Source organism: Salminus brasiliensis, chromosome 4 (genome assembly GCF_030463535.1).
Source record: "Salminus brasiliensis chromosome 4, fSalBra1.hap2, whole genome shotgun sequence".
NCBI lineage: Eukaryota > Metazoa > Chordata > Actinopteri > Characiformes > Bryconidae > Salminus > Salminus brasiliensis.
In genome coordinates, this window is record NC_132881.1 from 33538300 (window position 1) to 33566075 (window position 27776).

General features: G+C 40.5%; 1 protein-coding gene across 14 annotated transcripts in view; it reads left to right on the top strand.

Moving 5' to 3' along the window:
* The window catches only part of rims1a (regulating synaptic membrane exocytosis 1a), a 74928-nt gene that overhangs the window by 40051 nt on the left and 7101 nt on the right, over positions 1-27776 (top strand). For 5 of the 14 annotated variants that reach the window (XM_072678114.1, XM_072678115.1, XM_072678116.1 and 2 more), the window contains 22 exons: positions 2986-3293; positions 3829-4718; positions 8516-8556; positions 9709-9819; positions 10020-10119; positions 10276-10399; positions 10984-11030; positions 11147-11262; positions 11354-11484; positions 11636-11807; positions 13209-13362; positions 15784-15988; positions 16528-16623; positions 17311-17373; positions 17903-17980; positions 19717-19806; positions 20323-20400; positions 23413-23478; positions 24440-24552; positions 24787-24896; positions 25050-25210; positions 25969-26189. In XM_072678114.1, coding sequence (XP_072534215.1) covers positions 2986-3293; positions 3829-4718; positions 8516-8556; positions 9709-9819; positions 10020-10119; positions 10276-10399; positions 10984-11030; positions 11147-11262; positions 11354-11484; positions 11636-11807; positions 13209-13362; positions 15784-15988; positions 16528-16623; positions 17311-17373; positions 17903-17980; positions 19717-19806; positions 20323-20400; positions 23413-23478; positions 24440-24552; positions 24787-24896; positions 25050-25210; positions 25969-26189 — 3475 coding nt within the window. Of the gene's footprint in view, positions 1-2985; positions 3294-3828; positions 4719-8515; positions 8557-9708; positions 9820-10019; positions 10120-10275; positions 10400-10983; positions 11031-11146; positions 11263-11353; positions 11485-11635; positions 11808-13208; positions 13363-15783; positions 15989-16527; positions 16624-17310; positions 17374-17902; positions 17981-19330; positions 19442-19716; positions 19807-20322; positions 20401-23412; positions 23479-24439; positions 24553-24786; positions 24897-25049; positions 25211-25968; positions 26190-27776 lie in introns of all 14 variants that reach the window. The other 9 variants (XM_072678117.1, XM_072678128.1, XM_072678127.1 and 6 more) reach the window with 7 other exon arrangements.

Sequence of the window (27776 nt, forward strand, 5' to 3'; positions counted from 1 at the left end):
AGGTGTGAAAACAGGTGTGAGTCATTTCTTATAAAAGATAGCAAGCAGACCTGGATGTCATAAACCAGAAATGGACACACATTCAACAAGCATTTCTATCTAAAAGCGAAGTAACTTACACTGCTCCCATGGCTGCTCCCATGTGCCACGGATCAGAGGCTCCGTTAGCTGGAACACAGGCGGGTCATGGACATAACCTGTTGTATTGTGACTTTATGTTACTCCAGCACCAGTTGCTCAAATTTGCTTGCTTAGACACATGTTCTTTGTCTTTATGTCATGTCTGTGGAGCAGCAGTTAGTCAGAAGCAGCTGTAAACTCCTGTGCTGTGCTACTCTGTGAATCTGTAGCTGAGCTAGCTAAGCAAAGCTTAGGTTACTAATTTTCACTTTTCCTCCAACTCCAGTCACTCAACTTCATCCTTCACTCAACACTCAGTATTATTATTGTTATTATTATTATTATTATTATTATTATTTCCTCTCAGTACCATGCGATATAAAGATATTCGCTGGTTAGCATTTATCCTTTCCACAGTTCACCTCCCACAGCTGCAGTTTGGCGGTCACCTGAGGTAGTCTACCTTACTTTTGAGAGTGTGGAGATTTTTGAGAAGAAAGGTTAAAAGCTAGCATTTACTTTTTTTTTTTAGCAGAGTAAACCATTTTAACCATATTTAGCAGAGTTTGCTGGTAATGTGCTGCTCTCCAGTTTGAACAACTCCAGAAATATGACCATGATTAAGAAAATCATTGGCAATTAGTTGAATTTAAAATGACATTTGCCTTGTTTTGTCTAAATTGTCTACATTATTTTTAAATAAAATTAGCAAAATGAGCTGCAGTATTACTCCATCAAAGTAATTCTGTATTCTGACCATTGTGTATCAGCCATTTAGGACTGTCACTGAGATTCACCCATGCAATTAAGTTAAGCACCAACCTTCATTTCATCAGCATCTTTGGAATGGAATCTTGGAATGCTGTTTGGAAGCAGTCTACATAAGGCTTTTTTGCTTATATTATGTTATTATTAGAATGGGTCTTCTTATGACTGTTTTCTGATCTGTTTGTCTGTAGATATCGACATTGGTTGCAGTTGTGCAATCTGTGCCGTAGATGGTATGCATTGTTAAGTTTTAATGTTTGAAGGATAACAAAAACTAGGACAAGAGTTTTGGTAGCAGGTGGCATATGTGAACACTCTGTTATCCTGCTATAACCACAGAGTGTGTTTTGCTGGCACATACATCAGCAGCAGAAGGCTGTGTGTGTTTGTGTATGTGAAAGTGTGTGTCCCTCTGTGCATGTGTGTGTTGGTTTGGCATTGTTCAGGGGGCCAAAGAACGTCTTAACCCACCAAAGCTATGCAGCGAGCTGGGGAATTGTTTGCGGCTTCCTGATGGTACTGGCTGGGTGGCTGCCTGGATAAATATAGCCGTGTTTATGCCCCCCACCCCCCAACACTTTAATCAAAAGCAATCTGGAGGAGGAGAGGGGTGGAAAAAAAGAAGGAAAATATGGAATGTGCCAAGGTCTTTTTGTGTTCTCTTTCCATCAGTCTCCTTCTGAGGGAATCAGCAGGGACCAAGTGAGGATATGGGGGAGGGTGATGGATAGAGCTGCTAATGCCTATGAAAACAGGACCTAGCCTGCCATGACTCTCATCATGGCTCCTTCAGCTATCTCCATGGAGTACATGGTCAATGTGTATGCTTTATGGCCATATGATTCCATTCCACACACCCAATGACTTTGTATCCCAGTGTCAACAATGCCCACATTAAGTTAGCTAACTTTAGTTATTTCATGTGTTCTGAATAAAGTTTTAATTAAAACCAACTCAAATAGTTACAAGCATATTTCCCCCCATAGATATAAAGCACAAAATGCCCAAAAATGTATAAGCACCAACTCATCCAATGTTTCTTCTGAAATCAGGAGTACCTATTGTTCGCAGTAAAAGCCTCAACTCTTCTGGGAAGGGTTTTCAGTCGCCTCTGTACTTGCGTTCAGCCACAAAAGCATTAGTGAGGTGGGGTGTTGGACGATCTGAAACTCCAACTCACCACAAAGATATTGGATGGAGCTCCATCACACTAGAGAATACAGCTCCACTGCTTCACCAGTCAATATCGGAAAGAGTCTATACCCCTTCTAGCCGAAGCTTGCCAGTGGGCATGGTCACCATAGGATTATGTGTGGCTTCCAAGAGCATCCCATTTTATTGGAGCTGCAGCATAGGAACTGCGTTAAAGGAAGCTAACAGAAAAGGTGGGTTTACTCTGAGAGATGGTATCTATCTGAATCCTCAATGTTAATGCTTTAAAATAAGCTGCATGATAGCATCAGTTATGGCATTAATTTAGAGATGAGGCCAGATAAATCAATATTACAATTTAACATTTAACATTGATTACAATAAATTTATGATTACTCACCTAACATTAATTAAGACTGACCTGATCCTTGCAAGAACCCAGTCACCCCTCAGCATATCTTGCCTATTGCGTAGTCTTCTTGGCTTTATGCAGCCATATGTTAAATGGCTATGTAATGTTGGGAGTTTTCTCTTCTGAGCTGAGTGTGTATCTCTAGTGTGTATCCTTTCTGAATATTCTCAAGCATGTACTTGTCCACCAGCTATCTTGAGTTTAATTGTAAGAATGACTGGGGCTCTCAGGTCACCTGTAATAAAGCTTGTCTGCCCTTGCAGCCAACCTCCTCCTCCTTGCTACTGATGTTACATAATTGCAATTAGTCTGTTCTGTCTTTTATTTGGAATGATGAAGATTTGACTTCTAGTAATTGCCTTGACTAGAAATTGTAGAACTTGTGAGCTGTAAGATACTAAAGTGCTTCATCATGGAGGAATTTGCTGTTAGTTTTAATTCATGCAATTGCGATGCAATGCTGTTGCCCCTCTATCAGGCTAGGTTAAATTAATTCTAAGCTCACCATCCTTGAAATGCTCTACTCTTTGCAGGTAATGTGGGTATGTAACCAGTGCCGTAAGCAGCAGGACATCCTCACCAAATCAGGGGAATGGTTTCCAGGACAGGGGCCAAAGCCGAAGCCAGCGGGGCTGGGGACGGCAGTGAGTGACCCAGCTATGTGTGGAGACCCCTCAGGAGAGAAGAAGGTGCGCTCCAGGTCTCAGATCCCCCTCGAATCCTCTGCTTCTACTGCCCATGACAGCCAGCTGCCTGCCTCCATTCACCCCAGCAAAGGCCCTGTTGCTGGACAGGCCGACACGAATTCATCTCGCTCCCGCAGCGAACCTCCACGAGACAGGTACTCAGCTTCTCCCTTTCTGCTGTGCTGAAACTGAAAATGACAATCATGATTATTGCCATATTTTTTGTTATTTCAGTAGTTTTGTTGACTTCATACTTGTCTTCATACTTTAATCACTGTTGCTAAATATAGTAACAGTTTACTTTGCCCTCAAAGGGAACTTTGACATTTTGGTAATTAAACTTTTTTTTTGGTCTGGTCTTAGCATTTTCATTACTCCGTGTGCAGTGTAAAGAGCCACTTTAGTTTAGCTTAGCTTAGCATAATGAGTGGAAGTCTACTAAAATAAATAGCTTGATTTTATGAAAGAAATCATTATACAGCTGTTGTTAAGTCATTTATGTTACTTTTACCTATACAAAATGAGATTCCATCAATCTATGTATGGTACTTATTACTTACAACAGCTTATTTATCATGTAGTCACATATGCAGGTATGCTTGTGTTTAGCAACAACATGCTATATGTATGTCACAAATCTAACTATAAAAAGCTTTCAATAAGAAGTCATGTCATGTTTTCCTCTCTCAGGAAAAAGCAGTCCTCAACCTCAGATCAGAACGGCAAGGCTGGGCCAAGGAGCGAGAGGCGACGTGGACTGCCCAAACTCCAGTCCCAGGGTTCAGAGGAACGGGACGCAGGGAACAGTCGCAGGGAGAGCCGGCGATTAGTCAAGACTCGATCACATGAGCGAAGCGATGCTGAGTTAGACAGGAGTGGTGTAGGGGAACCCAGAAGGACAGAGGGCGAACACAGGCCACCTCAAGAGGAGTACCGAGGTGAGCCTGGCACTACACGGCACCCGGCCAAGCCACAGCCTGGGGAGCAGGAGGGCCATCCACACCCGAAAGCGCCCCAGAGCAGACAGGCTGAGGGAGGCATGGGTGAAAGGGAGACTGGGGAGGTGAGGAAGGAGGGTATGTTGAGTCGTAGGTGGTCAGACGAGCGGCAGGCCTCTCTTGAGGGCCAGCAGCAAAGTTATGTTGGGGAGAGGACCGTGGGGGGCACTGGGGGGCAGGGCGGACCTGCCATGCAACCTCTTCCTTCTAAAACGAACCACACCCCACAACCCCAGCCGCCAGCCCCAGGGTTCCGGGTGGGCCCTGCCGCGACCGCCGGCGCCCCTGAGCTCAGGGAACCTCCAGAATGGGGCAGGAAGCTGCAGCCGAGCCACCTGGAGCCTGGCTCGGCCGCCATGCTGCGCAAGGCCAAACGGGAAAAGGCAGAAAGTATGCTGCGCAATGACTCGCTCAGTTCTGACCAGTCCGAGTCCCTTCGGCCGCCTCCGCCCCGTCCTTATAAGTCCAAGCGCGGTAGCAACAAGCGACAAATGTCGGTCAGCAGTTCAGAGGAGGAGGGTGGCTCCACACCTGAGTACACCAGCTGCGAGGATGTGGAGATTGAGAGCGTCAGTGAGAGAGGTAGGTCGTACCCAACATTTTCTTATTGCATAATACACGTGTGGTGCACATCTAGTACTTATTGCCCAGTTCATGTACTGTGCGTGTGTAGTACACAAGGGTTCTTTAAGCAGTGCTACAAAAAAGTTTTTTCCCATTTTTGTAAAGGAGCTGTGAGTGTTTTACTGTGAGTCTTTACATTGGAAAATAACTTTACACTGAAATCTGTAAGTGCATCTCTTTGACAAAAATGGTTCTCTGCATGTCAACATATTACGATAAATATAATTTATTGTGAAAATGCCTTTGAATATCAGGATATATATTTACCATAGAGCAGTTTAAAGAATGCAAAACAGGGGTGGGCCATATGGTGAATAAATAATATTATACATTTACCATATTGCCCACCCCTGTTTTGCATTCTTTAAACTGCTCTGTGGCATTGCTTAAAGAACCCTTTGTATCACCTTTACTTCCTTTAGTAATTAGTAATAGTAATTATTTGGTAATAAGCCTTAACAGTAAGACTAACCTGTAGCAAAAGTTACAGGTTGGCCAATTACAACAGGGGTAATTTACATATACACCTGTCAGCCATAACATTATCTACACTGACAGGGGAAGTGAAAACGATTGTCTTCAACTATGGCATCTGTTAATGGGGTGGGACATGTTAGGCAGCAAGTGAACAGTCAGTTCTTAAAGGTGATGAATCAGGAAAAATGGTTAAGCATAAGGATCTGACCCACTTTGACAAGGGCCAAATTGTAGTGGCTAAACGACGGAGTCAGAACACCTCCAGAGCATCAGGCAGGTCGTATGTTTTTTTCTCTGGTATGCAGTGGCCAGTACCTACCAAAAGTGCTCCAAGCAAGGTCATTGACACCAAAGACTCATTTGATGCAATCCATGGGGGCCCCACCTCACATAGGTCTTGTTGCGGCAACACAAGGAGGACCTACTCAGTATCTCAACTGACACATAGTATGTTAGTCTAAATGTGAGTTTATGTGAATCAATCTGTATGCATAAACCTGGACTGACTTTTCTTAAACATAGTCCTGACCTGAGAAAGGAATTCTACCAATTACAAAATTGTTTCAACTGCCAATTGTCTAAGGATTCTTTCTGGATATGCCTGCATCTACATTAGGTTATGTAATGCTCAGAAAATGGCATATTTGCTTGTTCTTATTAACATCTTAGCTAGACAAAGACATGCAGCTATTCTTAGAAAGTGGTGTGCCTTGAATGTTCTTGTGTGTGTATTTGGACCAATGAGCTAAACCAATAAGGGGTGTGGGGCAGGCAAGGTTGTGCTCATGGTAGCTGCTGTTTGGCGGACAAAGTGGTTGAACACAGACTTAAAAGGTCAGTGTATTAACACAAGCTGGGGATGAAATGTAAACAGCAGGGTGAGAGAGAGGGAAAGAGAGAGAGATACAGAGAGAGACCAGGAGAGAGATAGAGAGAGAGAAGAGAAAAAAAGAGAATGAACAGTACACCAACTCATTCTTACCCTTGTAACAGGACTTAATCAGACTGAGAGCATTCATTTACACTGCAGGTAAGAGGCCACAAGAGTTTTGTACACAGACTATGAGCATGAGTGCCACTCTCTAGTGATTCTAGGAGCTTGTGTTAGCTTGTATATTGACGTGACTGTGCCGTGTTTTTGATGGTTTTGTACTAACTGGTTCTGATATTCCTTTCAGACATTATTACATTGTGTGTTTGACCAGTTTGCTGCAACTCTTAGTACTGTAAAACACTGCAGTGGCCAACAGCAGCATCATAAGCAAGAGATGCGTTTCTAGCCACTGATGGCTAGAATTAGATTGCAGTTTTATTCAGTGTAAACTAAACATTTGAGTACTTTTTAGCATGTATTGTGCTGTTTTTTAAAGAACAGTAGTGTACATTTCTTAGACGATGCATTTTTATGTGTGCATGTAAACATTAGATGCATTTTAGATGGATGCAGACATTGGATCTCTGCACTTTCCACTTTTTTAACAGCAGTGTCATTTGAAAGTGTAATGTGGAAGCCCTGGCTCTAAATCTGGGTGATGTCGCCTGGCAGATGTGCAGATGACAGGGTATCTGGAGCATGAGAATATTACACAAAAGAGCTGTGAAAAGCAGCTAAGCAGCTAATTAGTTTTGATATATATATATATATATATATATATATATATATATATATATATATATATATATATATATTTATTTATTTATTTATTATATACTTAATATTAACATTGCCATCATGCAAAACCCTTGTATCTCCAAAAACCCTCTTAACTTTTAATTAAGGTCAATGTAAAAAGATCTTATTCTAAGTATTTTTGGAGCATTTCTAAATAAATATTCTAAAGGACAAGCCAGATGTAGACAAGGTCAAAAAATTAAAAACACCAACAAAAAAAAAGGGTTTTGTGTTGGTATTTTCCTTGCGTGGCTGGTTTTGAAGAACCACGCAGAGCTATTGATTTTTGCCATTTGGAACTGTGATGGTCTCACACTGATGACATCACCACTGACCCCCTTTTTTGTATGAGCTGTCTGTTGGTATATTTGCAGAGGGCCTTTTATGTGTGTGTATGTTTTAGAGAAACTTTTTTAGGGCAGCACTTTTCAGAGCAGAACTGGGTTAGATGGTGAAGAAACAAAGATGCATTGCATTCTATATAGTTTTAAGCTTCTGACATACTTGTAAGTAAGCCACCTAGGTCTTATCTCTCCATAGAGCTTATTTTTTCTCATTTTCTTTCTCCCTGGCCTCATGCATCGCCTGAACTCCTCAGCCAGCCCATAATTCCAGCTGAGTTAGATAGTCTGGCTGGAAGAAAAAGGGAATAAGAGCAGCGAGTGGTTAATCAAAGCTCATTTCAAACAAGCCTTCTATGCACAGGTTCCTTTTTTAGCTCTGCGTGAGATCAGCTCTTTAATGGTCTTACAGGAGCTGGAGAAAATATGAATGACATCTATAAAGATGTACCTTACCATTAAAAGCAGCTGGAAATGTCAGAGTGCACAATCATACAGTGAATACAGTGTATGATCATCGTATCTGTTAATACACATTTTTCATTACTTTACATTTTTACAATCTGTTCTTTGTTACATCTTTAAAAAGTCATTCTCGTAAGTAAATTTTGAGTGCTTCAGATAGTTTGTAAACAAGATTCCAGAGTGTGGGTAAACCATGAGCTCATTGCTTCTCTACTGTGCGTCATACCCAACTCTTTTGATCGCCTCTGGCACTTGAGATGTCCCATGTGCTCAGGAATAATCAGAAAATGGTCAGTGCAGGGGCACACATGCGCACATGGTGCCCCTCCATAAAGCATGCCAAGAGTAAATATGAGGCCAACGTCATGGAAAGCTCTGACACTGCCTCTGTATGTGTGTGTGTGTGTGTGTGTGTGTGTGTGTGTGTGTGTGTTTGTGTATGAGTGTAACTGCATGTCATGAAGCTTCCTCTGTCAAGAGACTAAATGAAGCTCTTAGACTCTGTGCAAACACAAGTTTAGCAGCATAGCAGACCATTAATTCCCATTCGTGCCCTCGTCCTGCAGGGTTTGCTGAGAGGGCCATGCTTTAGGGTGACAGCTTGGCAAAGTGTGCCCCTATGGAGCCCAAATGTTCAATAAACTGAGTGCTGTGAGTGTATACAGCAGGTTTGGAGAGTGTGTGTTCTGGCTAGCGTAAAGCAGCAGCTCGTCGGGCAGTGAGACTGCATGTTTGTGGTGCTCTCTGCACTCTGAGGCCTCACTCCATGTGCCTCTTCTCTCTTTTCCTCTGTTTACCAGGGGACTGGGAGTGCTATCCTTTGGACCCCACAGTTTGGCATGTATGTATTCCTGTACATTATATTAACTTTTATGTGGTGTAGATTGAAAGGCTGTTTTTATAAATGACACATTTAATGTGGTAGAACCACAAAAGGTGCAAAAGTCCCAGTGTAGAAATGGGTGAAGACACAGCCATACATCTATAAATATAACCTGAACCTTTTATTGTAAATAATTAATTCAGTTATTGTTTTTGCCTGTGTAATAAGGTGTAATAACACTTTACTGAAGGGTAGTGTTCATGAAGCTACATATATACTATGTTATTAAAACTGACATGAACCTACATAGTCATCTTTAAAAGCGTTTTTTAAGCAAGTCTCACTTGTCATAGCACTCTCTGATGTACAATGACATCAGCAGTTTATGTCTTGTAAAAATTGGCCGAATATTATTACCTAATAGTTGGAATAGCCACCCAGGGCTCGGGTGACACTAGGAAGACATCATGACATGGATTGTATTAGGTGATGCAAGGTGTTCATTATAGAGATTAACTGAACTACAGTGGTGAGCTGATTGCTCTGTATGTTGGCGGTTTCCGATATGCTACCACCCTTCGCCCAGTACCTTATTATTGCACCAAATCATGTCTTTTATCCATGACGACCATAACTCCTGTTTGCTTATATATATATATATATATATATATATATATATATATATATATATATATATATATATATATATATGGCATCTGTGGAGTCCCAGGCTGAGTTAATTCCAAAGCAGGAGTGGTCATAATATTCTGATATGACTATGTGGGTGAAGGGATGCATCTCAGAAACCGCTGACTTCGTAAAAAAGTGCACCAAGAATGGACTTCTCACATGCGGTACTCCACGAATGTGCCACTGTGGACCAGTTAATCTCTATAATGATCTTTCAACACCTAATACAGTCCATGCCACAGTGTCTCGCTAGTGTCATCCAAGCCAAGGAGGGTTATTTGCACCGTTAGGTAGGTGGTCATAATATTCTGATATACATGAATATTTAATGGATTACTTTTGTTGTGGTCTTTTTTGCTAACTGTATATGTTTGTTTGTGTCTGTCTGTGTGTTTGTGTGAATAAAGGTGATGTGAGGGTTAGATGTAATGAGAGAGTTTCACCACTGATGGGATTAAATCACTGCCTTGTTCTCTCCAGCATCCGGTTACATGGCAACCCTCCAAGGAAGGTGATCATTTAATCGGCCGAATCACTCTAAGCAAGCGCACGGCCATGCCCAAAGAGGCTGGAGCACTGCTGGGGCTAAAGGTTAGGTGACACACACAGCTTTGATGCCAATTACACCCTGTTACATACACATACACACACACAGACATGGGTCCACATAGTAATATTACTCACAGATTTTGTGACAGTGACTGTATTCCTTCTTGTTTTGCCCTTTCTCTGATGCCCTTTCACTATGTTAAGTGTGTGGTGTGTTTTGTTTAAATGTAATGTGTGTGTAGGTGGTAGGGGGAAAGATCACAGAAACAGGGAGACTCGGGGCCTTTATCACCAAAGTTAAAAAAGGAAGCCTGGCAGACGTGGTGGGACATTTACGGGCAGGTTAGCTCAGTTCTGCTTCACTTCCATTTATCTGTCAGTACGGATCCACGCACAGGATTTCACCATTGAGATGTAGAACAAATGATCTCCAACATAACCAAGAAATTACAGTGAATTTGCTCAGACATTTCCATTTCTGTTCTTCTGTATCTCCAGGAGATGAGGTGCTACAGTGGAATGGTAAATCATTACCAGGATTAACTAAGAAGGAAGTTTACAATATCATTTTGAATTCCCAAATGGACCCCCAAGTCGAATTAGTTGTTTCAAGGCCCATTGGGTAAGTCTTCACATTACCTTCCTTCTGTTGTTAATGAGATCTGTTTCTTTTAGCCACAGCTAGTGTTATTTTAGTGGCAAATGACCTGCAGGATCTCTTAAGCACAGAGATTTGTCAAAGTCTTTTCAAGCGGAAGTCTGCACTCAAAGCACAAGTGTTTGCTCAGTCCAGCCTACTTCAGCAGTGCAGAGTTCTGATGTAATTTATGCTCCTATTGTATTTAGTTTTCAGTGTTAGCCATTGTATTCTCCTTTGCACTGTCCTCCTACCTCTTTAAAAAGATGTATTCATTGATTTCTCTCCAAACACTCGCGAAGGGTGTATAAATCTTGCCAGTAAGTAAAACAAACTCCTCATCCCCCCCAACTCTCTCCCCATTTGCCTCTGTCAATTTCCCTGTGGAAAGTGCAGACCTCAAAGAAAGAGGCAGCAACTGTTCTACGTATACCTCCCAATTGCTCCGTATGTTTATCAGCCGTTTTGTTCAGATCCTACTGTGTCACAGCTCTATATGCATAAGCGTGTGTGAGATGCATGAGAACATTTTTACACTGCAATTATATGAATTCATTTTTTGTTTCCAGTGATATACCGAGAATACCAGAAACATCACACCCTCCATTAGAATCTAGTGAGTACCTCCTCAAATGTCATGTTCTGGAATAAGAGCTGGTTGCTTAGCCCTCGGTTAAGCATGGTGTCAGTTGTGATTTTAGTGGTGCCATTGTTGTCTCTGTACCTATACAGCAGGTTCAAGCTCTTTCGAATCTCAGAAGATGGAGCGGCCATCCATATCTGTCCTGTCCCCTTCCAGCCCCAGTGGTTTGAGAGATGCACCCCAGCTCCTGCCTGGACAGCTCTCGGTGGAGATCATACTACTCAGCTCACGCTACTCATGCACTCTGCTTTCTTCTTATTAGCTGTGTATGAAACCAGTGCCTGTGTTTCTTGCAGGTGAAAATGTGGTATGATAAGGTGGGCCATCAATTGATCATGAACGTGCTCCAGGCCAAAGAGCTGCCCCCCAGAGTGGATGGACGACCCCGAAACCCTTACGTCAAAATGTACTTCCTGCCTGATAGAAGGTGCTCAGACTTTTTAAAGACCTTCTAAATACTTCTTCATTAGTAGAAACCATTGTATATGGTATATGATGTTTGTTTATGGTCATGTTTTTTTAAAGTAAGTATTTTCCTCTGAAAATTTACATGTAGTAAATTTTTGTGGCTTTTTCAGTGATAAAAGCAAGCGGAGAACGAAGACGGTCAAGAAGAGTTTGGAGCCCAAGTGGAACCAAACCTTTGTGTACTCCCATGTGCACCGGCGGGATTTCAGAGAGCACATGCTGGAGATTACAGTGTGGGACCAGCCCAGAGTGCAGGATGAGGAAAGTGACTTTCTGGGAGAGGTATGTAAAACAACAATTATTTGTATGACACTCTTAAGCCTCAATTTGAAGTGGATTTGTTTTTATAAGAGGATAAAATTAGTAATTTAAAAATAACCTTAACCTTTTTAATTAAATATCCTTAACTATAAAAATACATTGTAAAAATACACACCAGCTTTTATTTGCTGTAAAAACATTCTATAGCTATACATACGGTACATGATGTTAAATAGTTAAATGCCACAGCTTTCTTACTGATAAACCAGTAAAGCCAGGAGTGGCATGGCATAATCCATCACTACTACTATGGCTAGTTCTTTTAGGCTAAGTATCTTAAAAATATTCATCAGTTCACTTTTCTGTTTCCTAGCAGTGAACACATAAAGGCAATGAGCAAATGTCTTGTGAAAAAAAAGTTCACAGCATTGAACATTGATCTTTCTAGGGATACTGCTGCTGAGAAATAGTTCATCCACTGTTTTGATTATGAGCTTATAGGCTGCACAGTACAGCATATACATTGTGTGTTCAACAACATTACCACAAAGGTTTTTTGGGGGGAAAACATGCATGTCAGTTTCCCCAAAAAACTACAGTGGAACTCTTCATAGCATGTACTGTCTTTCTTTGCTAGCACAGGCAAGCTGTTACTGCACAAAGTGCACTTCATCATTTTAATATGTTTAATTAACCGTTTTTCTTGGATCATGTCCCTCTCTGACTGAAAAGGCTGACTAAGCAATGAATCCCTTGCCTATTGGTCAACAAGGGAGTGACAATTTCAGTTAAACAATTCAGTAGAAAATGAATAGCAAGTGAGTAGCTAGTCTGGCTCCTCCTCTGGTCTCTGCTGCGCAGACTCTCATTGCAAATTTGATGGACAATTTTGGCTTCATTTCTACAGAACAGAAACGAATGGAACCACCGCGTCCATGTTCACTACAGTCTTGGGTTCCACTTAGGATATATTGAAATATTTAAAGCTTATGCCCAACCTGCCCATAGAAAACAGAGGACATTTGAAGGAGCAGCTCTAGCTCCTTTGGGTCATTTGCACTCACCATAGTGAGTGATAGACACCAGTCATCTTAAGATAAGCTTAGCATGGCATGTTGCCAACTTGGGTCCTCATTATGTTATTATATATTCTCTTTACCACTGCATGCTGCATGGCTGTATCATAAAAGTTTGGTCCTAATACTATTGAATGCAGTGAATATTGCACATACGCTTTGACCTTTAATGCAGTCTATGATCATTTAAGCAAATTATACAGACACTTTACCCCCCTTGTGAATCAGTCAGTGACATTACCTCTACAGATCACGTTACCAAACCTCACCAGTAAAACTAATTGTGGTTGTATAGAGCTTCCTTGTAACATTCTTCATTAATGTATCGTCGTTTTTCATCCTGTAGATCCTAATTGAGCTGGAGACTGCTCTGCTGGATGATAAGCCTCACTGGTACAAGCTGCAGACTCACGACCTCTCTTCCATCCCGCTGCCCCACCCCTCGCCATACCTGCCCCGTAGACACACCCACACAGACACGCCCACCAAGAAGCTGCAGCGTGAGTGGATGGGGAGGAATATGTGAATACAGGGTGTGGGATGGAAGGATGGAAGCAATACTCATTTTGCTCCTTTCAGGGAGGCAAACGTACACTTCTTGTACACTTCTCTTAGACCTAGAACATAGCCAAAGAAGTCAGAAAAATGCTTGATAGTTTAAGGGACTATCATTAGCGCTGTTATGAAACAGCACACATACTAAAAAGGGAGAAAGTAATCTCATTAATGTTTTGTGACTCTTGTGGTTGAGTTTATACATTTATGAATGTCTTTAATGTCACATATGTGTGTGTGCATGTGTGTATATGAAGTGCTGCTGTAAATGTGCATACATGTACATGTTGTCTTTTCTCTCATCGAAAAATCACGTTCATGTACATATAAATGTTTTTTTCCCTCTGTCTTGTCTGTATTTCAATTTGTCTGTCTGTCTGTCTGTCCACAAATGTGTGTCTGTATGTATGTGTATGTGTGTGCAGGCTCTCAGCGTATCACAGAAACAGATTATGATGATGGTATTGGCGTAGTGGCTGCAGGTGGGTGGGGGGCATGGCACCAGTAACCTCTGTACTTACACTGTGATTTGTGCAATAGAACACAGAAAGAGAGAAGCAAGCAGCCGGCAGACGACTTTCCCTGCTACTAAAAGCCTCTGCTGTAGACCTCCTGGAGACAATGCTGCTTTTAAAGGTTTTAAAACATTAAAAGTTGCCAGTTTATTAAGTACACTTGTATTAAGTACACATTGTGCCTCGTTTGGGGTTACCTAGGCATGAATTCCACATGCTGGGTGCTGGATGCTTTGAGGAACAATGTTTTACTAAGTGCTGTCTGCAGGTGTAATGTACAGCCTTACCACCCTCATGCCAAAATTCCCTGGACAGTAGAGACAGTTACTCCAACAAAAGCAGGATAAACTCATTTTGTAATACCCTTGATTTCGGAATAATCAATGAAAGAACGGGTGTCCCAGTACTTTTGTCCATATAGTGTACCTGTGTGCTGTGTTTGGCACTGGAGCAATGAAATTTGATGACAATATGTGCCATGCGACGATGCCTCCCCTATTACTATTTGAAAGCATACCCTTTAACTGCACAATTCCCAAATAAGAAAATAATGGTGAATGTATAAATCTTGATCATGAAAACTGCGATCAGTAGATATTGTTTAAGAAGAACAGTTGTTCAGATATGCTGTGCTGATTAGAGGTTATCCAATAAATATCAGGGGCCGTAACATATGCCAGGTGAAAGCTACAAGCCAATTTTAATGCTCTTGTGCACACTTCTTTCTTGTTTTTCACTAACAGCATTGGCCCCCACCCACCATGGTCTTTGGCTATTATAGTCCTTCTAGCTACAGTTGGCCCAATTAGCTTGTTCTGAGATGACTTTCAGCACACTAATGTTGAATCCAAATGTGACTTGCATGGTCATGGCCACTCTCGCCATTCTCCTTTGACCACCCTGATTCACAAAGCCCAAGAAAAAAGCCATGTGGGATTAAGCAGGCCTAGAGCCAAGTGTCATGCTACATTGAAAGCAACTAAGATCACCCGTCTTGCCCATTCCAGTACATGACTGCACACTAACTCATACAATGGAATACTTGATGGAACAATTGCATGTTCAATTAGTTTAAAGGTATGCAGTGTGCTTAATATACTGGCTACTTATAGGGAAGACTTATAGAGGCTCCATAGGCAGTGACCTGTCTCCAGTGCTTTTCTCTGTAGACCTTGATTGCACTACACAGTGCAAGATGTGCATGTCAACACTGGAGGAGGAGAAAAGCCAAAGTAGATTGTACAAAGAAAAGCCACTGTGCTCTCTCCTCAGAGTTACACATCACTTTTGTGTTACATGTTACATTCACTTTTCTCTCTGCATGGTAAAGAGTAGAAAATGAAAGTGTTTGTGGTAGTTTATCCTTGATACCTTGCTTTTGTTCTCCAAAAACAGCTATAGTATCAGTAAAAAAAAGATTAATTTCTTTTATCAAGGGAGCTTGGATTGTAACTGCCTGTTTCTCAGAGTCTCTATAGCTGGCTCTTCTAAGGGAAGATGTTCTAGATGCTTACTAAAAAGTGCTAGCTAATTGAATGTAAATGCAGAATATATTTTGCTGGGTAAATGCTACGTAGTCAGTTTCACACATTGGCCTGGCACCTTCATTTGGGGTGTTTACGTCCATCTAGTGTTTAGAACAGATGTGGTTGCTGTTTTGGGAGAAAAAAGACACAGGAATGAAATGGGTATCTTTAGTTGTTTATTTATTTATTCATTTTTTTCCTGCATGCACATTTACAGTTGAACTGAACTGAACCTGGACGCTTGTTTACTCCTTTTAGCATTTTTGAAGCGGTTTTCTTTTTTTTAATTATTGTTTGTATTGCTTGTGTTTTTGTCTATTTATAGCTGCAGAAAATCGACCAAGGGAAAGAGAGAGGGAGAGAGAGAGGGAGAGAGATAGGGAGAGGGAAAGGGAGAGAGAGAGAGAGCGGACCACTTTAGAGGTTCCTGAGCAGCAGAGGTCAACGCACCATCGCTCTCGTTCCGTATCCCCTCATAGAGATGAGGAGAGCAGGGCCAGGTCACGGCCTGCTAACATCCCCATGCAGAGGTAACACACTTCATGGAACAGAATCATAAGAAAAGTGTTTCATCTTTTTCATGACAGTATTATTATTATTATTATTATTATTATTTATTTTCTGTTGGTTTAGAGATACAGTACCAGTCAAAGTTTTGGACACATCTGGTTGAATGTGTGCTGATAATCATCTTAAAAACATTTGAACCAAATGCTAGGATGACCCCCCCAGCCACGACATCTTAACTATGGTGTCCACAGTGTCCTCTTAAAAAAAATAAAATATGGTCTTTACTTACGCTAAACCTTACTTAAGCAAAATCAAACTAATGTCCAGCAAATGTTTTTAAGATGATGATCAGGACACATTCAGTTAGGTGTGTCTAAACATTTGATTGGTACTGTATATCAGTATATCAGTAAATGAACAGTAATAACTCACATACTCTCTCTCTCTCTCTCTCTCCCTCTCTCTCTCTCTCTCTCTCTCTCTCTCTCTCCCTCTCTCTCTCTCTCTCTCTCTCTCTCTCTCCCTCTCTCTCTCTCTCTCTCTCTCTCTTTCTGTACAGGAGTTTAGATGAGGCTCAGCATAGCCGTCGATCTCGTTCCCCCACCCGCTATCATGACCGTGGCCGTGTACAAGAGAGAGAGTATGTGGATGACAGGTAAAGAATTGTCTGTGCTTGTGTATGACATTAATATGATCTTTTCCTTAAGTGCCTTATAGCATATCGCTTGTCTTTACTTGATGGGTTTGTTGAAGAGGCCTTTCAAATACAATAATTATCCAGTGTTGAAATTGACTGAAGGATGATCTGCTGTCTGAAATTATATTGATTTGTAATTTGTTGTACATAACACTGCCTGTAATTTTACCTTTTTTAAAGGGAAAGCCAGGAGAGAACACCCTTTTTTCAACAATTGACCTTAGCTAGCCTGTAAGATTGCACTGCATCTTACATGGATAGGCCTGTACCCCTGAAAAGAGCACTCCATGCAGAATCCATACTTGCTTTTTAAAAATGATTTATCCAGTATTCTCTAGCATTTTTTACTGTTTTACTTCTATATAACAAAGTCACCATCTCACATGGTCACTAATGTCCAGAGGGTCATTTTTCATGGTTAGGAATCACATAATAAGCTCTGTAATTTGAGATTTCAGATTGCTCCTTTAAATGAGTGCCCCTTATCACGCCTTATCAAGTTACTCCTGTTCTGAAAATATATTTAGTGTCTGCTCAGAGTCCTGTTATACCCATGCTCTTTCTTTGTGTTTGCTGGTTTATTGTTTGGTATGTTTGTTGTTTGTTTATTTCCTCATGTGTCACCCATCTTCATGGTAATTGCAGTGAGGTCATCTTGATACACAGATCAATGCGGGGTAGGAGCGCAGAGTGCCTGCACACAAAAAGGTAAAATATTAGGCCCAGACTGGATCTTCACTAGGAGTTAGAATGTTGTTTTCATGTCACCAATACACCTCTTTCTAGTTTGTTTGTCCCTTGAAGTGCATTGAGTTTAATTGAATGAGTACATAGATACTGTCATATTCTTTAGGTGCACTCATTCTCAAGTATTTCTATTGGAACGTGCACTTTGCTCGGTATTCAGCTGCAGCATAGTAGCACTCTGACCATTACCAGTGGAACTTTCCACTCCTTATTGGCCCACAGCCCAAATACAACGCCAACAATCTCTACAAGGCAACAGTTTAGTTAACCTCAAAATGACCATCATACTTTATTCAAGTGTTATTGTGACATTTATTTTAGTCAGCGAACTATTTAGAGAACCTTCCATATAGAGGCCAAATGGCTGGCAGGAGCTGGTTCTTAAGTAAAGCATGAGCTTTTTCTTAGCTTTCTAGTTTACAGTTGCTGTTGTTTTACTTTGTTTTACTGTATCCACTTCTTGCATGCTTGCACGTTGTTCTAACTTCAGAAGGTACTCTAAGTACAGTAGCACACTCCCACCTAAGATGCCTCTCTTAGTCAATGGCATTCATAAAGACATATATAGGTAAGGAGGCAAATTGGAAGGAGAATTCCCTTTTACTCTTAAAGCCCAAGACTTTATAACCAACCAACAAGGACTAGCGGTTAACTTACTTAGACAGAACATGGTAAATCTATATGTTGAATATCTTTGTTGTTACAGTACTAACAATTGGTTAGTGTTTCCAGTTTGAGGCTTTAAGTAAAATGGGATCCCTTTCAATTTTACATGTTGTGTTAATTATTTATGTGTTTTTCGCCCTTTTTTCATATTGTTCAAACACATTACACTCAACAAGACAAACAAAAGTATTAAAATCACTTCCAATGTAATGATGTACTTTATGTTAATTAGAGCCCAACTGGTAAACTGGAATAGACCCAGATGTCCACGACCTATGCTTTATTTGAAAACAGCAAAAATATTGCCCATAGACATTTTAGAGACCTTAGACAGATGTATTTAAGAAGAAACCACAAGAAGGTCTAGGGTAGTTCAACTCCACTCCATATTATTATTATTATTATTATATAATCAACATTGTATCAACTATTAGTTTTTCCATGCCTTTTTCCCCAAGACCTCTCCTTTCCATTTAATGTTAAAATTATTAAACACATAAACATGAATATAAATATAATTAAATATAAGATAATATAATATATAGAAACTATAATATATAGAAAAAAATAATAATATTAATCATATTTATATATTTATAAAAACAATCTATTCATCAACATATACTAGCATTTAATCAACAAGTAATATAAATAAATAGAAATAGAAGGAAAATAATATGTCACTTAAGGTCTTATATATATTAGATTACCCTACATATATACCATATATTAGATTGTAAAGAAATAGATAAAATGTCTCCTCAGTCAACAGTTTGCAAACCCTCAAAGTATGTTCTAAAAGATAACCAAGTATCAAAAAATATATAAGATTGATATTATTCAGTTATTACTCTGTAGGAAATGTGACAGATATTAACTGGCAGTCACATCTGTTAAAGAAGCACTGTCAAACACAAACTATTGGAGTATAAGTTTTGGAGGCTCTTAAAATTTGTGTAAGCCACAATATTTTTATATCAGTTGAGCTTTAATACTAATATCTTCATTTGATGCCATGGTGTTCTGCTCTTCACCTTTTCTGTGGAAGCTCAAAGACAATACACCCTTCAAATTATTACATTAGCAATGCCACAGTTCTGGGTTATTATTATTATCATTGTAAAAATAATAATAAAACTTTTCACTTGTTGAAGATTATATGTTTTGTATTTGTGTGTGTGTGTGTGTGTGTGTGTGTGTGTGTGTATGTGTGTGTGTGCTCCCTTGTCTGCATGCATGGTTGCATGTTAAGTTTTACCCTTCCTGCATGTCTTAAGACTCAGCCCCGGCCGTCAGTGGTCTCTGCCACTCGCCAAACTGTCGCACAGCGTGTGCTCAGGTTCACTGATGACAGCACCATTAGGTAAGCTTTAGACCATACACTTAGCTAACCCAAGATGGACCCAAAAATCATCCTAAATCTTTTAAAGTGTAAGTAGATTAGCCACGTAAACTGGAGGATCATGTGGCTTCTGTCATTGTCAGCAGGTTTCATTGCATGCTTTCCAGTCTCCTTTGCCATGATGAGACATGCCTGTTCTTTTTTGGAATCTAATATTCTTTGCTTGTTATTTTTTATTGTTTTTGTCTTTTTGCCCTCCTTTCCTCTCTACGTTGGATGGCATGTTGTGATCCTAGTGATCTGCAGCCCCCTCTTGACAGGGTTAGAAGTGCTAGTACCAACTGTCTGAGACCAGGTTCAAATTCCAATTCACCAGAACGAGAAAGGTACTCATAAGACCTCTTTCTTTGTCGCATAGTTTGACTTGTTTTGGTGTTTTTTCACAGACTTGTTACATTATTTGAGAATGCATTTATCACCTTTATTTAACTTAACGACTTGTAGTACACATTACTTTGTAGATGCCTTATTAGTATTTTTGCTTGTGTGTTTCTCTTTTAAGATCAGAATGCACCTTCTTCATATTCTCACTTACAGTGGAACCTTTCGACTTGTGCATACAATGAATGAATGTCAGTTTAGTGTGTAATTTCACACTCAGCACTGTGTGCTCGTTTCCATTGCCTCTCTTCACACACACGTGTTCCTGCCTTCTGCCGTGTGGTAGAGATTTAGAGGTTGTGTTGTGCTGTGCAGGGTGTGTCGTGTTTGGTAGGTTCAGAGAACTGTGTCCCCTGAGCGTTTGCATCACACATCATAAATGTGAGATAAACACAGTCCCTGTCTCTGTCTCTTTCCCATTCCCACTTTAATCTGTTGGTTGTGGACACACACTCTCTCAGGAGCACCCAGTCTCCCCCCTGCACCCGACCCACCAGCCCCAGGATTCTAATCCAACACGCCTCCCCTGAAGACGACAGGTACCACCCCTGTCCCCTGGCGCACCTGCTAACCCTGACAACCCTGACCTAACCCTGTGCTAACTGCTTGCCTCAGCTAGCCTTTTAGCTAAGCTAATGCTTTTATCTTGAGTGATGTTTGTGTACTACATGTATTCTGGTTTGATTCACGGAACTGAACCCTCAGCTGGCTTTACTGTGAGTGCTGTAGATTATGTGCGAGAACTCTTTTCTAGAATTGCTCTTCTCTTTAGCACCCCCCGCTGCCAAAAAGTGTGACCTGTGGCTGTCAGTGTCAATCTGTATCTGTATTGTGTCCCTGTTCCTTGAACTTCCTATAGTTTATGTTGCTTTCTGTATAGTTTAGTGCTTCGACCTAGTGTAGAGTCTGTCCCAAATGTTTCAGGTGTTCTTTTTTTTGGCGGGGGGGGGGAGGGGGGTCAGTAGGTCAGGGGCATTCTGTAGGTCAGTGCACAATAAATTAACTGGACAATAATCTATCTCACAACATGTTTTGATTCCTTCAGCTTCTTTCTTATTTGCCATATTTCTGTGCTCTGACCTGTCACTATTGTGGTTACCAATTGTCACTAGATTCATGTGTACAGCTTTGCAGTGCATTAACATCCCTCAGAATTAGTCAGATCTACTTCTATGTTCTTAATGTTCTTACAATAGACCACGCAAGCTTGATTTACAGATTATGACAATGGAAAACAGTGAAAAAATGTAAAGACAGACCAACTTCAAATGGTATGGTAACTGAAAACAGATTTTGTCGTTTATTCAATTCAGTTCAATTCAACTTTATTGTCAGTATACTAAAACAGCATACAATGAAACACTGTTTTAAATTTTTAAAGATTAAATCTCTGGTGCACTAATAGATAAAAGAAAAGGGACAGTAGTGCAAGAACAATGGACAAAACACAAGGCAGGGTGCTTAAACAATAAGTACAATATGTGCATAAATGCAGAAGTGTGATTTGAGGTGTAATCTGTTGCTATGCTAATACCTAATATGTAGTTCAGCTATTACAATTGGCTGTTGTGTGTGTTAATGGAAGAGTACGGTATGTTCAGGTGTAGTATGCTGAGGTCGACCAAGTCTGGTGTTTGTAAACAGCATCACATAGTCATGTAAACAAAGTGTACAGTGCACTTTGTTGTATAGTATATACAGTACACAGCTTAGATACAGTAGAGGAAATTCCAGTAAAGTGCAATCCCTGAGCTAGTGGAGCTCAGTGTGGATATTAAGGTTAGTGAACTGGAGGAGCAGAGTGATCAGTAAACTTACTGTAGTCAAACATTCTCTTAATTCAGTCAAAAGTCCTCCTGTTTTTTAGCTCTGCATCTCAGTCAGGTCAAGGTAGGTAAAAATGACTGTTTTCATGAAATAGACTGCTTGACAGGCTGCAGTGATTTACAATTCTTCAAGTCTTTCTTGAATAGATATCATCAAAGTCAAATCTGTTATATAAGCATTTGTTGTGTGCATCAATGTCTTCTGTGCATCACTCATTATTCATGTTTCATTGTGTTTGTTTTGGAAAACTGAACCTAACACAAAACTCTTGTTGAAATGTGTGTTTCATCCATTCTGTAATCATGTGTATGGGTCTGTCTTTGTACCCTCTCTTTGCTGTTACCCATGTGTCTCTGACCCCATCGCAAACATCAGCTGGATTTCGGAGCCCATTTTTCCTACTCAGGAGACAGTAAACCACCTCAGTGCAAGGCCAGTGGCACAGAGGTATACTGTGCACACAAAGCCTTCAAAGGACAATGTGTGAAGTCTAAAATGCAGTCTTATACAGACATTTAGGCACCCTTGGTCAAATTTCACATTTTGGCATTTTTGTTATTGAGAAGGGGTTAACACAATCTTAAACACATACACTGTATTATCACCATATCTCAATGTACAGTTACTTGTTTTTTCATAACATAAAAAGTTGTCCATGGTGGACTGTGAGGTAAATTTTAAATCATTATTCTGTCGTAAAAGACATCCTCTTTTTAGCTTCCACTGGCTGCAACACAATCCCTAACCATGATAGATCTGCCCCTTTGCTTCATAATTGGCAAGGTGTTCTTTATAAGAAATTAAGATTTAGTTTTTTTTTAAATGTACTATCACTGATTGTGGCCAAAGAATGTTATATTCTAGTATACTTCGAACACTGAGATTTTGTGATGAGGTAGTAGGACAATTTTGGGCTTTTCTTTGTAGATTATCTTGTGTGCAAGCAACATTACACAGTGGGATAGTGCACCACCCTCTTGACACAGCTTAACTTTCATGCAGGTTCTTGGCAGTCATATTGGGGTTTTGATATTCTTGTCTTACCAGCAACTGAGCAGTTCTCTTCATTTTCTTGATCTTTCTTCCCATGCCATCTTCTGTCTTGTGGTAATCAGTTACTTTCATTCTGTTGGACAGTTGCTTAGAGGTGTAAAAATCTTGAAATTGTGCTTCAGCTACTAGATCAGTTCCTAATTACACTTTACATTTGCAAAAAAAGAGCCTTTGCAACACGGTGTCAAAACTTACAGTGTCAAAATGTACAGTGTCAAAACTTGTGCTCAGGCCACACTGATGATGATACTTTTGTATTTTTTATGTTATAAAAGACATAAAATACAGACTTTGATGTCTGATTAGCTACAGAGGTTGTTTTTACTACTTCTCAACAAAAAAACCCCAAAATGTGTCATTTGGCCAAGGGTGCCCGAAACCTACATTTTCATTCCCATTATAGTCAGACCAGAATTCACTACCATTCAAAAGCTTGGAATCAATGTTTTCAATAAATAAAATTCCTTATAGTTTTAGGTTAATGTATACAGTAATTCCAATATACTAGTGGACGCTAAATGTGGAATAATATTAAAAGATTAAAATGAAGTGATTCCAAACTTTTAAAGTGTGATTCAATGCACAGCATTACCTTTAACCTCCATTGACCACTCAGTGCTTTCCGCTCATCCTTTTATTTCTGTCTTACTTGAATCATTTACATATTATAGGCAGTCAAGAACTCTGGACAAGCCTAGCTGTCAGAAACCTGGCAAGAAAATATCTGACAGTGAGCGGTAAGGAGTCATTCAGTACCACTCCATGTCACATTCATATTACCATCACATAATAATTATGTACATACTGTAATCGGTACACCCAGTTTCATTACAATGTCTTTATGTGCAATTGTTATTTTCCAGTGATGTGCATTGTCTTTTATCAGCACCCAATCTGTAGTTTCTGCACAATTTAAGGTCAGATTGTTCCGTTTGGCACAGGTTCTGCTGTCTTTAAACAGAAACGTTTTTCAAGTGTTACGTTTCCACAGGATTATTACTGGAGTGCCTCAAGGCCTTATCCATGGCACCCTGTTTTTCCCTAAATCTCACTTCCTCACTTTTATATAAATAAACTGTCTTCCTTTTCATTCAAGTCTTCTTCAGCTTTTGTTCTTTTGGCTTGTCTCTGTGTTGCTTTTTAATTTTGTAGGTTATTTTGTTTCTGTTTACTGTGTTTTCCTGCATGATTCTTTCCTTACCGGTCTGCAGAATACAGCCTACCTCTGTTCTTAGGGGCTCCAGAGGAAAGGGGGTATCCCTGCCTCCACTGGGTAAGGTGACCTGAGGGGGCTCTAGCCCAAGCATATCCCAAGGAGGACAGGTGCTGACCCTGCCCATGGCTCAGACCCCTTCTCACTCCTGAATCCTAAAATATACTACCCTCCCACAAACACAATCTCCTTTTGCTGTATTCCTGCAGCTCCCACACTGAAAATAGTGTTTCTTCACATTCCCACAGACCTGGCTTGTTTCTAAATGTCAACTGTCTCTTTCACTCCTACTTCCTGTGTTTTCTGCCTCTCGTTTGTTCTCCTCTCCCTTGTAGTATGTTTTCTTTAATTCTGCTTTACTCTGACTGGTAATAAATTAATTACACAATGTGTAAACACTTTGCTTACTGTATTTACTGTATGCCCAAAATTGACTGATTGTTTTATTTCTCTCTTTTGCTTGTTTCTCTTTTTCTCCCTCCCAGGGGCCATCCGCATGCCAGCGCTGCATACTCTTCATCAACAGGGACTTCTTCATCAGCACGTAGGGGCCGACAGTTGCCCCAGGTCCCTGCCAAAAGCAGCAGTGTAGAACAAGGTACAGCACAGTGACATGCTTTCTAGGCTAGGCATATCATTCAGTTATTAATTTGATTACTCAGCAACTGCTTTGAGTTATTTGTTTACTACTGTAAAAGTAACATCATGCAGTTTTAAGGGTGAGGGTCAGAAGTGAATGTCCATAGTACAGGCTCTAAAAAGGGTGTAAGGAGTTCATATCTTTATTGTATACATTGTAGAACACTGTGAAAAATGCTTATGTTTATTGAAGCCCTTGCCTCAGAGGAGCGGACACGGCAGATGAAGGTACATTCCTACAGGACACCAGCTCCCTCCAGTACCAGCCAGGACCTGGAGAGGGCACTCAAGAACAAACGAGAGGTAAAGTCTCACATCTCTTCCCACTCTCCTCTGTCTTCTTTTGTACTCAGTATTCCGTACCTCTATAACCCCCTGTAGTTTGTAATGGATTGCCTGGTCAGTGTACAGTCAAACCTGCTGTCTCAACTTGCTGCATCTCCTTCTCTGCTACAGCTTTATAAAGAGCAGCGGCGGAGCTGTGATAATGTATCCCATAAGTCCTCAGACAGTGATGTCAGTGATGTGTCAGCCATCTCTCGCGCCAGCAGTGCCTCACGGATCAGTAGCACCAGCTACATGTCCATCCAATCAGAGCGGCCCAGGGGTCGCTTCAGGTGAGAGAGCCAAAACCCATAAACTTGTGCTGCCTTCCAGCATATAATCCAATTTTAGTCAGAAACACTGCCCACCAAGATGTGACGTTATCTGATAGTTGGTCTTTATTGTTGTCCTCATTGTTCTTCTGATTTCTGTTGTTGCTAGTCTTATCTATGATTTTTCAGTTGTTCCTCCAGAGGGCCAAAAAACACTAAAATAAATAGAAGAATATTGGCGTCTTTGTTATTTGAGCTTTCTGCATGCTGTGTGGTTTGTATTTCGGTTCTGGTGACACCTAGGTCAAAGTTATAACAGAGTTGTGAAGGTAAGGAAAGGAGAGTCAGCATGAGAACATGGGGAAATGATTAAACTTAGTGGTGATAATGGTCAAAGATGATGCTTTTTGACCTTACCCCATGCTGATCTAACTCCTAGGTGCCACACATTCAAACTCTGATCTGTCCGCGGCCTTTCTTTTTTTCTTTCTTGCAGTTCATTTTGGTTCTTCTAGCAATTATGACTGACTTTGAATTATCCAACAAAGTCCACCAAAGTCTCCTACAATTGCAGATATATGTATAAAACACATGTAATTCCACATTTATGCACATTATACAGGATTAATTATACATTTATGCACATTATACAGGATTTTTTTTTTTTTGTGAAATCTAGTGGGCTGCTTTTGCCTAAACGAGATAAAAGTTAATGAGTCTGTGCTTAACAACCTTATAATGTTACTAAAGTTTTTTCTAACCTTTCTTTCTGTGTTTAGCCGTCATATTCACCCGTCCAGCCGGAGCATGTTGAAAAGCACGAGTGTGAGTGGTGAGATTTTCACTCTGGAGCGCACGGACGGCAGCCAGTCGGACACAGCTCTGGGAACTCTGGGGGCTGGAGGGAAAAAACGGCGCTCCAGTCTCAGTGCTCGCGTAGTGGCTATCGTGGGCATTCCCTCCAGACGTAGTAGGAGTACCTCTCAGCTTAGCCAGACAGGTAAAACCCCTAACCCAGCCACCTAAACAACAAACCTGTCTAAAGCCAGGTGTAATGAAGCATTACCATAATTCTATTTACATGATGTGCTGTTTGGCTTACAAGTCAACAATGCCACATTTTACCAGGAGAACTCAGTGGGTAACATTTACGGTAATTTCTAGTTTGCATTAAGGAGGCTTTTTGGTTTTTTTTTGTTATCTGGGGATTACTGTAGCAGTGGTAAAACATCATGGTGTAGAATAAACAAAGAAATAAAAGAATACTTAGGATTACATGTAAAATACAAATGGTAAGCCACAGTTTTTGGAAGTCTCTGTGGAAGTCTCTGTAAAATGTGAACTGCAAATATATGTAAAATAATGATGTGGAAAACTTTCAAAACCTTTGAAGAATAATTGCTGTTTACAGAGTCAGCACAATAACGGCAGAGCAATAATGGCAGCATGTTATGAATGTGTTATTAATTACAGATTTTGTATCATAGTATCTGAAATTGAATTCCGCAGTTTGTGTAGAAGAAATCTAAAATCTAAGATGGAATTTCACACTTTAGGATATAGTATTGGAAATTCAACTTCTAAAAAGCATTCAGCATTCATCATTCTTTGTTGACACATTTTTAGATTTTAGAGGCGCTGTCACTGTGACTGGTGAATCACTAGTTTGAATCCCAGTCATTCTGCTAGCCAACGACAGCCAGGGCTGGGGCCCAAGTTACAGGGTGGGTGGATGCCACTTTCCCCCCACTTTACCCCAGCGCAATGCTGGCCAGAACTGGCATCAGTGCTGTGTGCACAGCACCTTCCTCCAAGTTTATTGGTTGCCCGGTGACGTTGCATCGGCTGCAGTTTGGAAAAAGAGGTGCTGGCTGCCTTCGCACGTGTGAGAGGAGGCATGTGTTGGCCTTCACCCGTCCAGTGTCGGGAGCATTACACGAGGGGAGAATGAATGGGGGAGAATATGCATGGGTTGGGTTAATGAGGATCCATACTGGGGAGAAAATGGGTGAAAAATCTGAAATAAAACTTCGGAATTATCAGAGAAAATACATGATTAATTTATTCAATTCCAGATATAATTTCAGTATAATACAGTAGTTAAACTTAAAGTTCAAAGTAATAATATTCAAATTTTATATGCCTATATCTAACTTCATACAGCAGAGGCAGTACTAGTAGTTCTCTCTCCCCCATCTCTCCCTCTCTCTTTCTTTCTCGCTCTCTTCCTCTGTCTCTCGATTTAAAGTGACATGTGTCTCATATGATCCTTATTAGACTAGATAGAATGTCAGTAAAGTGGGTAGGATGACCTGTAAGCCTGTGAGAGCTAAAGCAGCTGAGAGTGGCAGCATTGCAGCATTCTCCTGTTAGCATTGGCAGGAGTTTACCCTGTCAGGTAGAGATCAACCCTGGACTCTAATCAGATATAATGCAGACAAATGCCTTTGAAGTTGGATCTGATATCCTTTAAAATCCCATATTTTAAGCACTGTCTATTTATGGTTTAATAAATGGATTTCAGAAAAAAAGAAACAAATTCAAAAAGGATGATAGAAAAAAGTTCCTGGCATGTTTGGCCGCCAAG